General features: G+C 40.1%; 1 protein-coding gene across 1 annotated transcript in view; it reads left to right on the top strand.

The window, feature by feature from the left end:
• The window catches only part of pde3b (phosphodiesterase 3B), a 46,334-nt gene that overhangs the window by 22,037 nt on the left and 8,592 nt on the right, over positions 1–15,705 (top strand). The window contains 10 exon segments of the mRNA XM_020606289.1: positions 6,468–6,518; positions 7,887–8,135; positions 8,620–8,771; positions 10,179–10,279; positions 10,391–10,622; positions 10,744–10,835; positions 11,875–11,993; positions 13,463–13,597; positions 14,252–14,363; positions 14,548–14,661. Coding sequence (XP_020461945.1) covers positions 6,468–6,518; positions 7,887–8,135; positions 8,620–8,771; positions 10,179–10,279; positions 10,391–10,622; positions 10,744–10,835; positions 11,875–11,993; positions 13,463–13,597; positions 14,252–14,363; positions 14,548–14,661 — 1,357 coding nt within the window.

Below are 15,705 nucleotides of genomic sequence, written 5' to 3'. Positions count from 1 at the left end.
TCCCTACACTGGTCTCCCAAGATCTCTTTGCATTTTCATAGTCTTTGTAGAGATCCTGGAGTTCCTTCCGCAGGGCATCATTTTGATCACTCATGGCCTTTTTTGACACTTTTATGGCATCGTTCATCTCATGCAAAGCTTTTTCATTATGGAGCACTTTGCAGATCTCTTGAATATCATGTCACAGAGCATTATTCTGCTGGCTAGTCACCTCTTTTTCCGCTTTTGCGACATTGTAGAATTCATTCAAAGCTTTGACACGTTTATCTTTCCTTGAGCCCCAGGATTTTCCAGCTGTTTTGCTACTTCATTGCTTCTGTTGCCTTCTTCATGGCAGCACACCTCCAAGCAGATTCACTTTGGATTTTTTCCTTGTTCTTGCTGGAGCTCCTCATTTTCTTGTCTCACAGCTTGACTTTCTGCTTTCATTACAAGAAACATGTCCTCTGTGCCTTTGTCATTTAGTCTATCCTTGATGTCTTGAATTTGTTGTCGCAGAGTGTGATTTTTGATGGTCCAGTGCCTCTTTTGATGATTTCATATCTTCAAACACTGCATCCACAGAGCTGTGTGGTTTGACTTCGTCACGGAGGTTCTTCAGTTTATTATGAAGACAAACGGTCTTCACTAGGCCGACCAACAGCACAAATGTGCTGGACAACATTAGTTTTCATGTAGGCCTTATGTACATAATCGTAAGACAAAAGTAAAGAAAGTTTGCAACCAAAAATTACTGGGGACTTGGGTGATTTAAACAGCAGTGTGCGAGGATTACGCTGCACTCAATTCACCAGAGAAAATAGACTGAGCCACCATGTCTGAATGTTACCAGCAGAAACACTGGACTGTAAAATAGCACTATTACATTCTTTGCCGGTTCTGCTAAATTTCAAATGTGCTTCTTAGCGAGGTACTGTTAGCCTGTTGGACAGTGGTTGTGGGCTGACAAACACCCACGTTGACCTAAAATCGTACACACTTTCAGACTCTTTTTTTCGTGTTAAAATATTAATTATATTGTTTAGTGATGAGGTTTTAAGTGGTTGCACAAGTTTGTGGAATTACCACTGGGAGTTAGCTGTAAAACACTGCTTGCACATGTACTGTATACCTCTGACTTCTTTACCCATTGGATTTGTTTTGAATCAGTCTCTTGCACAGCTCATCACATAATGTAATGTGTTCCTGTTAGCAGTTAATGTATAAGGGGATATTTTGTTTGTTTTTTTTATTCTGCAGTCAAAAAAAATGAATTTGAGAACAAAACTTTGGTACTACAATCAAAAGAATTTATTTTGCTGTCAAAGAAAAATATCTTCGGAGGATTAGCGGTTCAATTCCCGGATTGTCCAGTCCACATGTGCGAATGGGTGAATGGACAAATAGTGTGAAAGCACTTTGAGTGTACTGTAGAGCACAGAGAAGCACTATACAAGTATAAGACCATTTACCAATGTGAATCAGTTAATAATGGTAGAGGCCAGAGACCTCTAGCCAAAGTCACTGGCTTGTCATTTTCTCCAGTGTCGCTGTTCAATAGAGACGCAGTATTACCCCCCCACCCCCATATTATAATCAGTACCGCAACCAAAAGATTTTGAACTGCAAGTGTCTATTCACTGGTATAGTACCTTTTAGTTGTGCTTCCTGTCTGTGTTTGTGCTAGGTGCTTTTTGCAGTGTCTTTGTCAATGCCTTCTTGTCACCTGACCTAACCACTTCCATATAAGTGATGTCACTTGACCTTTTTTGTCATTAGCTTTCTCATCTTTGCTATGGGGTTCACTATTGCACTCATTATTTGAAACCATGTTGTGTTTATTATTAGCTGTGACAGCCTACAGATGTAGTCACATTAACTGGATTATGAGCGCTACATACCACTCTATACATTTATTATTGATACCAAGTAAACTTTTATAGAGAATTTATGTTAATCTTGTCACCTGCAGTAAGTTCATAATTATGCAACCCTGGAAGGAAGAGTTTACTATAAAGATTTGTTCAACTTTTAGTGATTTCTGATTCATTGCAGATTCTAAAAAGGCTTTACTGGAATTGAAATATTAATGTTAATAATTAACACAAAGTGTTGATAAAGGAGTCAGACATTGTTGCATCTCTAGTAATATTTTATGGTATGGGTCCATTTTGTGCGCCAGTGTAATATCCACCTTCAGTTCAGTTGTAGTGACTCAGTCTGGGTCAAAAGTTAAGAGATTGTATTTTTAATCCCAGTCTGCTCCTTCCTTCAGTCACCTCAGCTGCTGACCTACTGTCAACTAACCTGCCAGAGCTTTGACACTGCAATATACCCAGCTATATCTTGGCAGTCCAAGCTATGTCTGCCAAATAGGGGGCAGACACACTCACACTCACACTCTCTCTCTCTCTCTTTCTCTTTCACTGCAAATCTCTCATCTGGTTAACTGTCTTTATTGAACACAGGCTAAAAGAAACAGCCTGTGCCTTCTTTTCCTCTCTTCAAATCATCTTTTCTTCCTGTACATGTCTTAACAGCCAGAGCACAGTCTTTATTATCAGCATATGCATGTTCAGAGGAGTGCTGACGCTGTGTGTTGCTGCAGACTGACGTCAGCAGTGCCCTACTCCTCTCTGTGCAAATGTCCTACCCGCCTTGCTGCCACTGATACCTTTTCTCTGTTCCTCATACTGTTATTAGCATGTTTTTATCAGTTCTAGCACCTCTCATACTGCAGTGTTAGTCTAGCTAATATGCAGGTGTAACTAAATGGCCATCTAATACCATATGTACAATTAGTCTCATGTTAAATAATTGTTTATGAAGAGTGCATTAGTGTTTCATTGTGAGTGCTTGTTTTTGGAGAGTAGTGAACTATATGTAATTAAACGAGGTTTAACTGCATTTTGCAGTAGCTTGCTGATAGTTCAGCTATATTCATATTTGCTTAGCAATTCAAGTAGTTAAATTACTTAGTTAACTACAATTAAATTACAAACAATTTCAGATCATTAAAGGAAAGACTTTTTTTATTTTATCATGCTACATGTGAGCAGCTTTTATGCATTGGTAAGGACATTTTCAGTGCTAAATGAAGCTGCCTGTTGTATAAGAACTGCTCATGTTTCTTATAAACACATACACATGGGAAAATGTTTTTGGTAAGGGGGCTGTCTGGGATATGTGCATGTGCCTGTCCGCTTTTGTGTGTACACATGAATTTTTAGAATAAAATTTATGTGGAAATAATGTATGTTGCCATACATAAAATGAAAGTACAGTTAAAAGTGTCTAGCTTTTCGTCTATGCTCTATGTTTGGATGTTTTATAAACTTGTTCAAAGAACCCATGGCATGTTTTTCCTAGTTTTCTGACCTATCGACAATGTTACAACAGTGAATTATCATCTTAGATGTGACCTAAAGCAAAAAAAAAAAGAGGTGTACATATGTTCTCGTACTTCTATGCAAAAGCCGCTTGGTTTATACAAGTCTAACCAGTAAAAGCAAAGGCCCATTATTTAGACCACTGTTTATAATTGTCTAAAAAAAACCCAAGTTGATGACTGGTTTAGTTGTTAAGGTTATAGAAGTCCAATGTTAACAATTAAGACAACAGGCCCATTTTTCCTTTGTTATTTGGTAGCTTGCAAAGTTCTGCTTTCAAAGTAGTGTCTCCAACATTGGCACTTGTTTTGTCTTTGGTCTGGCACCTTTTGCTCTCTATTTGTATATTCATGCAGGTGTCTGTAAACACCGAGTCATTATTTCCCTTATGAAAATATCTGCACAATAAATAATCTTCATACTCATGCATATGTGGGTGTGTGCACAGTCTTACACAGAATAACAAATAAATAGGATTTAGCCAATTGTACAAGTCTAACAAGATCTGTCTCTGTTGGTGTATTTAGGAAAATAGCCTAAAATTCAAAAGAGGAATGCATGATGGGTAGAAAAAAACATGACACTGTCTATGTGTATGCATGTGTACAGGTGTCTCTGTCCAAGTTGTGTGTCTCCCTGTGTGTTCGCCCTCACGTCACGTCTTCATAACATCACTAAAGAAAACATCTCCCGTTCAATGAAACATTTTAATCTCGGTGCTTGCAAAAGGCCCTTACTGTAAATGAGTTAGTATTTGGCACACGGTTTAATAGTGGTGGTGGTAGCACCCATTCAGCCAGTGTTTCCTCTTTCTGAACTATGTGAGATGGGCACCATATGACTGAGTAAACATACGCTTATGCTGGTTTACGGGTGAAAAGGGGGCAGCGAGCGGACTTCAGCCTACTGTACGTGGAGAAGACTTCACATTTCAGCAAGTTTGTGTGCTGCTTGTTCAACAGGTATTTGATAAGTTGCTCTATTACTGGTAGATTTTGTCGGTTGATGAGGACTGTGGTCAGCTCGAGTAAAATATAACTTCCCCTCTGATTTTCTCCAATTTGTGTGTGTCTTTGAGCACTCCAGAAAAAAAGAGGGGAGAGGGAAGATGAGACCCCCAGGTTATAAACTGCAGCAGTAAAGTAAAAGTAAATAAGGATTTGCTGCAATTTAGCCAATACAGATCCATTAACGACACCAGGATTGGCCTTTATATCGATCATAGTGATCGCCTCAGGACATCTCTAGTGTTGACAGATTGTACACATTCTACTCTATAATGTGTGACACACTGTCACCTTTTTATGTACTGCATATGTGATTGGGCGGGTCAGTAGAAAATGGAAATGGCAGCAAAACATGATCATGGGGTTGAGTTAAATGAAGACCAAGCACTCATCCTGTCTAGCTGTGTGTTTGTTTCTTTTTATTTCTGTCTGTAGTTCTCTGTCTTTACTCTCAATCCCCTCCTTAATGGCATCCTTTCCTTCAGCTTTTACCAGTATCGCTCTCTGTTTTTAGCCTTTCTGCATCTCTCAGTAAACAAGCAGAAGGCCAACAACTCTGTCCTCTGGTCTGTCTCCCGCCATCCTGTTGCCATGGTGTATGGAGCATTGTTTGCCAGCCTCTATGTTGTGTTGCCATGGCAGGACTTATTTGCCATATTAAATGTTTGGCAGCATTGTACAGATGCTGATGACAAACACCCAACATCCCACTTTGGTCAATGAAACAGTTACTGATTAGATGAGATGAGATGGAGCCACTCATCTATTTAAGAACCTGAGCTATAGATTTCATGTGCTGTATGTATTACATACAGAAATGTGAAACATGTATGTATAAAAGCAAACTAATATTACAGGCAGCTGAAAATGGAACCATAAAAAAGCCCTCTTAAGTTTAGTATTACTAATTAAACACAGGACTTGTCATAATGTGCTGTATTTCTTTTATTAGACAAAGCATGATTTTGCAGCTTTTAAAATTGGCATATGTTGTTTTTGTAATCAAATGTGGTAGAACACTATGAGTGACATTGCATTTAAAATTCTAAATATAAAAATTAATTTAAACCCATTCCTTAAATAACAGTGAATTGTTCTTTCTAATTAAATTCTATTATAGTGTTTGATATTGCTGAATATACAGTAACTACATTTTTTTATTCACATGTCATAAGATGTGCTTTGATTATTCATGACAATATGACATTTTTAACAACAATGTTTTAAAAAGCTGTGAGAGTGTGTTCCTTTGGTAGGCTGAGGTTTTTGGTGTTTGTGGTCTTTCTCAGGTAAGACTTAATCCTCTGTGTCTCTCCCCCTTGTGTTGAGGGGTGAGACTGCACAGTGGCCATAGCAGACTGTTACATTTTCCCCAGTTAAAACTATTTGTGATAAATCTGAGTCCAATTTTAGGATTATATGAGATTGGAAAAAAAAAAATGAAATGCACATTTAATAGCAACAAACAAACTGGATGTGCAAATGTGTAGTTGCTATTACTGCTGTCTTAACTAATTCCTATCTATCAATTTGAAATTGTATTTATACTTAACATAGAGGATTAGGTTATTTCAGATCTAACGTAATGTTAACTGAATCTGCAACAGCTTTGACTGTACACTGCTGTAATGTGTGAGAGCAGATAGTGTTGAAATGCTGCCAATTGACGTAGTTAGAGCTAGATAAGATCACATAGCTCCATTGTAGACGCACCGTGGTGGTTTTACTGGTTTGCTTTTCTTCTTTTGCTTTCGCTGAAAGGCTTCGGTCTGCTGTCGCTAAGCCAGTGTGCATTAGCGTACATGTAGTAGCAAGTGCATCATGTGGTGCAGGAAATCTTTATTGTAAAGCGTTACAACACTGTGTGTTTAGATATCAGGTAGAATAGACTAACAGACGTTTTGTCACACTGTTGCTGACCTGCCCTTACTGCAAAGTCATAAGGCAGTGTGCTCAAACTGGGGCATATGTCAAAGCCTGTGTGCTTTCTGTGGAAATATATTAAATACTCTCTATTATGCACAAACACATATGCAGTATTGTACAGTGATGACATCTGACTGACACCTATTATGTCTCGTGTGATTTTCAGATGATCTTGTGGGACTGGGATCTAAAACACTGGTACAAACCACAGTATCAGGTTAGTACTACAGTCATTTCATCTTGCATGTTTAAGATTACACTTGTGCATGATTAATGCACAGCTAATACATGCTTTTTTAGGTAGTATGGTCTCTGTAGTCCATCAGTAATGGCTGGCTATAAATCTCCTTTAGGACATTCAGTTCTTTTCCTAATATTTTTTTTTGTTATGCAAAATACACATCATGTTAAACTTGGCATACAGTGACTTTGGAATTGTTGTCATGCCACATTTTTTTTATTTTACTCAGACATTATTTGTTTTGCTTGAACTGTTTCAGTAATCTGTCAAAGAATTTATCTCGCACAGACCAAAAGTCATTATTTGTTCCTGTTGGACAGGGCCAAGCCAGCCAGAGCATTTCCCCCAAACATGCCCTAAAAAGCAAGGATTAAACCTTTTTTTAAATACATTGCTCTTACATTCATTCATTCATTTTCTACCGCTTAGTCCCTGAACGGGGTCACGGGGGGGCCGGAGCCAATTCCGGCCGGCAATCGGGCGAAGGCGGGGTACACCCTGGACAGGTCGCCAATCCATCGCAGGGCTAACACATAGACGAAGCAAACTCCGCACACAGGGTGGGGCCCGAACCCAGAACCTTCTCGCTGTGAGGCAACGGTGCTGACCACTGCGCCACCGTGCTGCCCCTATGTTTATTTTGTATTGCTCTTACAATTGATGGACTTTCATGTTTAGATATTAGCAAAGCAGTGCACTTATGATATGGACTGTATTTAAAGCATACTTTCCTCCCAATAAACTGTAGTTGTTGCTACTGTTTCTGTTGTGAAAGAGGTTAGAGAAAGAGAAGAATGATTAGGAGAAAACAGGAGAGGAATGAAGTGGGAGAGGAAGTTAGAAATGTTAAATATCAACAAAGTCAGCTATGGGGGATTGTTAAAAGAAAGAAAGAAGGAGCAAACTTGGTGGGGGAGATTCATTAGCACCATGTACCCGATGCCGTTGCTCTTACTACAACACCACTAGCCCAAATAGCCTTTTGCCAAATAGTCTTTTGGCATGATTCAGCTGATTGGTACTCTATCTGCTGTCTATATTACAGTACACTCCAGCAGGGGACCAGTAGACAACACTGTCAAGTCACGTCACTTTTTATTTGTATAGCCCAATATCACAAATTACAAATTTGCCTCAAGGGGCGCTGTCTTAAGCCATTAGCTAAAATTTAAGATCTGTTTTCCTATGAGAATCAAATTGTCAGGGCTTTAAACAAAATCTTAACACAAACATTTTTAAACCACTGTATTTACTATGCGTGCAAATGCTGTGCTGCACTGAAGCTGCCCTCTGACAGCATCTTTGCTCCACGGCTTCCTTATCTGTGCAATGTGCATATGTCAGGGTGCAGTAAGCGGCAACGGCGTGGACCTTTCAGTCATCAACGAGGCCAGGAACTTGGTGTCAGACCTGCTGATGGACTCTTCTCTTTCGCCACACACCATCTCAGCTCTGCGCAGCATCTCCAGCCTAATGGGGACATTCTCAGGGTCGTGCCGTCCCAGGGTAAACCCATTCACCCCTTTCCCAGGTTTCTACCCCTGTGATGAAGTGGAGGACTCAGCAGAGAGAACTGACAGGAAAACCATTAAGGTGGGCGCTAAAAATCTGCACCAAACTAATAAAGATAAAGACATGAGTAATAGTTGATACAGGTTAAACTTTTTGACCATACAAACCCTTTAGAGCAGTATTTCCCGTAGCCCCCACACTCCATGGTTGGGCATTAGGGTTTAGGTTATGCTTAAGCGTAGCAGAGATAACTGGCTGGGGTTAGTGTAAGGTTAGGGGTCAGGTTAAGCATTTCAAAAGACAACAGACTGGGGCTAGAAATAAGGTTACGTTCAGGTTAAAGTCATCAAAAAAGGCAAATCAGTGGGGAAATGGACACAACAGTGGATCTTAAATTGAATCAGCTGCAGGGACCCTTCTTTAGACACATGCAGTTGTCAGTTTAAAAATGGCCTAAGTTAACAAATGCTGACACGTGTCATAGTGCTGCTTGTGTCACATAACCAGCATCTTCATTTTGTTTATAAAACACAAGTCTACACTGGAAACGTCCTTTTCCCATCAGGGTTTGAGCAGCAGAAACAGCCTTCCCACCCCTCAGCCCAGGCGGAGTTCCACCTCCTCCTCGTCCTCTACACTCCCTCCTGTTGACTCCGCCTCTACTCGCTGGGAGCGCAACAATGGCAAGAGACCCTACCCCGACCTCAACTTGACCAGGTACCAACAAAAACACAACCATACACATTACCACCTTTCAGAAACACACACGTTCTCCAGCATTGCTCACATACATCACCTGGGCTTTACCCTGAAGCTGTCCAGTTTAGCATCAGATTAATGGCTACCATCACAAGATCGGAATTATGTAACTGCACTATGGTTTTCCTCAGGTGAAATCAAGGGCCTGTTTTTTTTTTTTTGTTGTTGTTTGTTTTTTTACTCATCCTGAAAAGAGTAATGCATGGGCCTTGGTTTGTTCTGAGAGGAAAGAAATCATATTCATTATAAAAATAGTCATAGAAATAAAACGTCACTGGAAACTGGTTCAGCTGTGTAATATACATGTTATTGAGAGGACCGGGTGAGAAATGTAGCTTGTATTTAGTTTTGGATAGAGAAGCCAGATTTGTCTGTTAAAGCAATACAGTTTCCCTTTGCCTTTATCCTTTTACGTGCCTCTTTGTCTCACTACAATTTCATTACGTGGTACTGGATGTCACACCTACAGTGTAACATCATATCTCTGGGCCTAAAAAAAAAAAAGATTATCTGCTCATCAAGTGGCCTGATGTCCCCTATGATTATGACCTGCAGGAGCGAAACACTGGTTGTGCTACAAACATTGAATATATTGTATGTCTGATTTGGTATCATTAGAAATCGTGAAAAGCAAAGTTATTTTCCCCTTAGGTAAGCATGTCATTGTGCTGTCTTTAGAACTTTGCAATGTCTATACTATAGTAACTTCCCTTACCTCACAGTTGATTGGTGAGTAGGTATGTGAACAGCAACAGCTTCTTGCAGGTTTGATCTGCTCCCTTTGATGTGGTTTGGAGCTGTTGGTGTGAGACTGAAAATCTAAAGGCTGAGACTGAGAAGTGCAAAGTTAGCTAGCTAACTCATGAACACTCCATCATGAGACAGACCATACCAAACAAACAAGAAGTTATTTCAATCATTTCTTTTCATTGTGTTTCTGTATGCCTCATAGGCTTGAGTGATTTGAATCTTGCGCAGTATAAACCCATAGCAGATGGAGATGTTAACATGTCAAAGTCAAGGAATGAGTTTAACTGGATTTTAATAATGATTCTTACTGTTTACATGCACTGATATAAAATCAAGGTTCATTAGTAACTGTAATCAAATGTACTTGCTGAGACACTGAGGTGTAGTCTCTAATTGTGTCCACAGCATGGCAGTAGAGGACTAGTTATGTTGGCTGATGAACTTCTTTGAGTTTAAGATCATCATGTTTTTTTGTTTCAGATGTTAGTTGTTGTATGACTGAGGATAGCGTAGCCTTGGACTCTAGTGCTGTGTGCACATCTTCAAAAAGTGTTCCTTATTGTGCAAAAGGTTGGGTAGGAATTAAAAGTTGAATGTGTGTGTTTTGCACTCCAGCGTAGGTCTTTCCAATGGGCCAAATACAAACCTGCTCACCATTCCCAAGCAGAGGTCCTCCTCTGTTACCCTCACCTGCCATGCAGGGCCCAGGAGACCAGGTGAGATTTAATTATAAAACTTCCCAAAGACACTATAATTTGGTTAAATCTTCATGTTTTGACTGAATGCTGTTCCTTTCTCATTGTCTGTACTCCCTTCATCCCCTTCAGGCACATCACCTAGCCTGAGCCCAGTCACCTCACCAAGCCATAGTCCTCCTTCAGTAGGTACGGGCTCTTCATTGTCTCTTGTCCCTCGATTGCCTGTGGAGTTCCCAGACACGGCTGACTTCCTGACAAAGCCAAGTGTCAATCTAAACCTGCACAAGCCCTTGGGCTACACCCTTAGCCCACCTGATTTTCAGCAGGCTTTCCGTAGCTCTACCTTCCCTCTTTGCACAAGGTGAGACCTGCCATACTGAATTGGCATGTAACTATATTCTATTTGATTCACTCTTTTAAGTAACAATACATTATGTACTGTCACTAGTCATGTCTTTGATTGTTGTGTCTGTCCTTTCTAGCTGTGGTCGTCAGATGCTCAAGGGAGTTTCTAGCAGTGATACAGGCGAATCTCATCAACCATTTAGTAGTGAGGCTCAACACATGCGCTCAGGTACATACAGTAACTTTACTTGATGCTTCCCTCTCATGCTAGATTTACCCCTCCTCGCTCACTCAATTATTTTATTTGTCATAAGTAAATAAAAATACATATTTATAGGTTGACGAGGCTGATTTTCCATGGACATGTATTCAGGTGTGCCTTGAGATTTTGGCTTGCCCTTTGGCCTAAAAAGTTTGAAAACCACTGGTATAGGGGAGTCAAAGAGAAAGTCTTCAGTAAGCAGTTCAGGGGGATAATGCTGCTCTCTGCTGGGCTCCATCAATAATGATGCACACATGAAGAATAGACATTTGACATTGTATATCTTTTTCCTATTCCTTCTTCCAAGTAAATGGTCTTATATTTGTATAGCGCCTTTCTATGCTTTACAGCACACTCAAAGTGCTTTCACACTATTTGGCCATTCACCCATTTGCACTCCCAAACACTCACACACCGGTGACATCACTAGGAGCAGCTGGGGGTACAGTGTCTTGCTCAAGGACTGACTGGACAAGCCGGGAATCGAACCGCTAATCCTCCGGTTAGGAAACGACCCGCTCTACCTCCTGAGCCACAGCTGCTCCCATAGCCACAGCCGCCCCCATAAGTAAGAGTTGTAAAATTAGCCACTATGCCTTCTGACAACCAGCCACAGGTTTTAGGTTTCATCTTAATTTTTTCTCTTCAATATACAACAGCTCCCTGTTTGAGGCGAGTCGTTTTTCAAATGAATACAATAAGATTTCAAATAAGTTGAAGACAAAATCTTTGCTATATACTAATAATTCATGTTTCAAAAGCCCAGTAAAATACTTTGAGTAAATAGATGGAATGATATTTTTTAATTCATTTTGGGACTGCAATGTATTGATATCAGATCAATTTGAAAATCAAATATGTGACAGTAACATGATTAGTTTTTTTGTGTTTGTGTGTGTGTGTGTGTGTGTGTGTGTGTGTGTGTGTGTGTGTGTGTGTGTGTGTCCGCTTGCATGTGTTCATGTGCTCATGGCTTTCCATTCACTGTGCTTTGTGTGTACATCAGGTGAAGTGCTGGAGTTCACAGGGGAGCCTCTGATCAGGGAGGAGAGTGTGGAGGCGGACGTGTCTGGAGACGGAAGACCAGATGTTGCAGGGAACCAGGGACAGGCAGTTTTTTTTAGGGTAGAAGGAGAAGGGCCTGAGCACAGACTAGCAGGAATCAGAGGTGATCAGAGGTTGTCTACATACAGCACATTTGTCTACTGCAGCAACGCAGATGGATTATTTATTCAATTTTTCTTGTTTTGATTTTTTTTCTCCATCCCCACCTGCCACAGTTGAATTTCAGACATTTAGTGCTGACTTGGTTTACAATGACTGTACACTTCCATTTTCATTTATGCTACTTTGATACGTGCTTGCTGTGAGAGCAACATATAACCATTTTACTTTTTATTTAGGATTTCCAATCACTTGCCTATTGTATTTGAGGTTTTATTAACCCATCCTACAGCACGGTGGCGTGTGATTACAGTGGAGACTGTTGCTGTATTTTGTAAGACAGCCATCCTTATGTTCATGGGATGTTCGATGTCCAGATGTCTATGGATGATTAATGGTCTCTGTTCAACTCCACCTGCACCGAGGTGCGACATGAGCCTTGGCCTAATGAAAACATCCGAGCTCTTTAAGCACTCATGCAGCCATGCTGAAAGGAAGTGGAACAGAGACTGCCTTCATGTGTCTCTGGACATTCTACAAGACACTCTGGCTGCTTATCAGACAGCTGCCAAAGATGCAAGAGTCAAACATTCTTCTAATGTGATTGTGACTAATTGTCACAAGCCTATAGTTTTAACTCTATTAATGCTACTCTGAATCCCTGTAAGACAGTTTTCCTGATGTTTCTTCTGCAGCCTGTTAAGAGCTCCTACAGTTTCATATAACTAAAACTATAAGGATCAATTCCTAGGTTATTTCTTGTGTTGTTGATTCTCTGACTTCATCTTATGTTTTGTTGTTTTTGATCAGTTCATTCCATTTACTTTGGACCATCTTTCAAAAGTGGGACATTATAGTATAAGCCTTTCTTTTGCCCTAATCAGTTTAAGTCCAAACTAAAGCAGTGGGGAGATGCACCTTTTGCTATAGCAGCTCCTAGACTTTGGAATAGCCTACCAATTGAAATTAAGCCTGCTTCTAATGTGGCCTTGTTCCATGTTCTTCTTAAAACATACTTATTTATACAGGCATTCCACACTGGCATTGACTGAGTGTATTTGAGTATAACATATATCTTTTTCCTTTTCTTTTATTATGTAATGTGTGTTTTATTTTACTGTGAAGCACTTTGTAACATTTGTTTAGAAGTGTGTTATATAATTAAAGTTTTAATAAGCATCCTCAGCCAGCCAACCATTCATGTGACCTGTCTTCTCTTAATTCAGCAGACATTCTAGCTCTGCCAAACTTTTCAATCTTATGTTTAATTCGTGTTCTATATTACGGATATTCTTTGGTTAGTGTAGCCTACATCAGACATTTGCTGTCTTCTGTCTAATGCTTGTATTTGCATGATCACTACATTATATGCCAGTACAGTAATGCCTGTGCTAATCTCTGCACTTTGTTCATTTTCTGAATGTCTCCAGGGCGAGCAGGAGTTCAGGCTAGATCCTATGCTGGAGGACCATCAGGCTCTCATGGAGAGGATGAACACGTGGAACTTCCAGATCTTTGACCTGGTGGACAAAACAGGAGGGAAGACTGGAAGGATACTCAGCTATGTTAGTACAACCATCATAAACCAACGATCTCTTGTAGCAGCAGCAGTATGTGTTTTAATTGGCAGGTCTGTCCACTTCTGATTTAAAAAAAAGTTCTTATATGGTCATTGCAGTCTGGGGCCAGCTAGCAGGCCTTTTAGCCTGTTAGTCCAAATTTAATATGTCCATGGCTAGTTGTGTAAAGAATTTAAGGCATCTGTCTTCCTGAAAAGAGCTGAGTGTGATTGTGTGATCAAATGATTTCTGTGATTTTGATAACCAGAGTTTCAAGTGCTGTACTGGTAGGGTTGGAACAGGAAAAGTATTTGTAAATGTAACAGAATGCTGGTGGATTTTAATAATGGCCAATGACATCAGCATTTCAACAGCAGCACTAAAGACTCCCAACAGAGACCTGTTCTAGATAAGTGTCAAGCCACAGATATACATCACAAATGTAAATATGCTGCACCTCAGTTAGAACTATTACAAATTTCAGTGAAAGCAAATATGTCACCTTTGATGTCTCATTTCATTTCAGCAGACTGTGAACTTCTTGCTTATGCATAATAATCTGCACACAGTGATTTTAGTGTTCCACTGAACATCAGCGATGGCGCTTGTCATCTTGTGTTATGATTGAAGTTTGAGTAAAGCTTCCTTGTGTTTCCCCAGGTGACATATACCCTTTTCCAGGATACATGTCTGTTTGAAATTTTCAAGATCCCTGTGCGGGAGTTCATGACATACTTCTGTGCTCTGGAAAATGGCTACAGGGACATTCCCTGTGAGTGTTACACCATGTAGTGTTCAAGAAATTCAGAGATTCATGTTTAAGTGTTTCCCCTTGTGAATTAAGCGGCTATTGTGTGGCAATGCTAAGACACAGTTTCAGTTAGCCTAACAATCTCAAATTTTAATCTGTTGCTGGTGTGCTAGATTCATTTAAACTATTTTGGCAACAAACACAGATCATAACCGGGTCCATGCTACTGATGTGCTCCATGCTGTCTGGTACCTGACCACTCGACCAATCCCTGGGTTCCAGCAGATCCACAGTGAACATGTGACTGGAAGTGACACAGGTAAACACCAGTGATACAGGAAGGCTCATAAACTCATTGGTCATAGATCTTTGTTATAGTCTGTGGAATATCTAACTACACAGCATCCATTCAGTGTCTGCGCAGAGTTTTGCATGAGATCCTATACACAGTTAATTTCCTAAATGGACTTCTCTGACCTCGTACCTTTTTGATGTCGCAGGTTGGGTCATATTCATAAAATAATCTTACAAATGGCTACAGGAATATTCCCTGTGAGTGTCGCACCATGTAGTGTTAAAACAATACTGAGAAATTTCTGAGAATAATTGTAAAATACATAATAGGCCTTATCTTAAGACAGGTTTTGTGTTATTCCCCCTTTACTGTCACAGTTGGTGTAGCCTACTGTGCTGTATGTTCCATTCAGTCATAAAAATGGGTTACAACAGTAAATGTAAACACAAAAGAAAAGCACATTGATTTATTTTTTAAAAATAAATCTGTATCCCACATTCACATTTAAACTCTGGGCTGCTCTTACTTGAAATTATTGTACTGATTAATCCTCCACATGCTAATGTCTCAATTACTTTACTTTGTGACCGCAATTCCATTAGCTTTCTATCAAAAAACTCCTGCATCTTGATCACCCAACTTGGGTATTTGGTCTCAGTATGTTGCCAGAGTTTACATGGCCTCATACTGTCATTAGCTAGCACCACTTTGCAAATAACACACAGTGGAGCATCATCAGGACCTGTCATGAAAATCCAAACCTTAAATAACCATCGTCATACTTGCATAGTTTTCTGCTTGCCCCAGACTCTGTCTCCTCTCTCACTGTAGGTGTTACAAATCAATCCACATATAGCCAAGCTAAAGTTTGATATTTACAGTTATTTTTTTCTGATTTATCTTTTCTCATGCTGGGCCTCCCCTGAAGTCCACTGGCGCCCCCCAGGGGAGGCGTGCATCACACTTTGAAAATCACAGTTTTATGCATTCCTGATCATTCCCACTGTTTGAAGCGGGCACACTCCTGCTTATTTAAGAAAACGTGGACCAGTCATTACTTGTCCACCT

The sequence above is a fragment of the Monopterus albus genome, unplaced genomic scaffold (genome assembly GCF_001952655.1).
Source record: "Monopterus albus unplaced genomic scaffold, M_albus_1.0 scaffold4.1, whole genome shotgun sequence".
NCBI classification, from domain to species: domain Eukaryota; kingdom Metazoa; phylum Chordata; class Actinopteri; order Synbranchiformes; family Synbranchidae; genus Monopterus; species Monopterus albus.
This window is presented reverse-complemented; position numbering and strand designations above follow the sequence as displayed.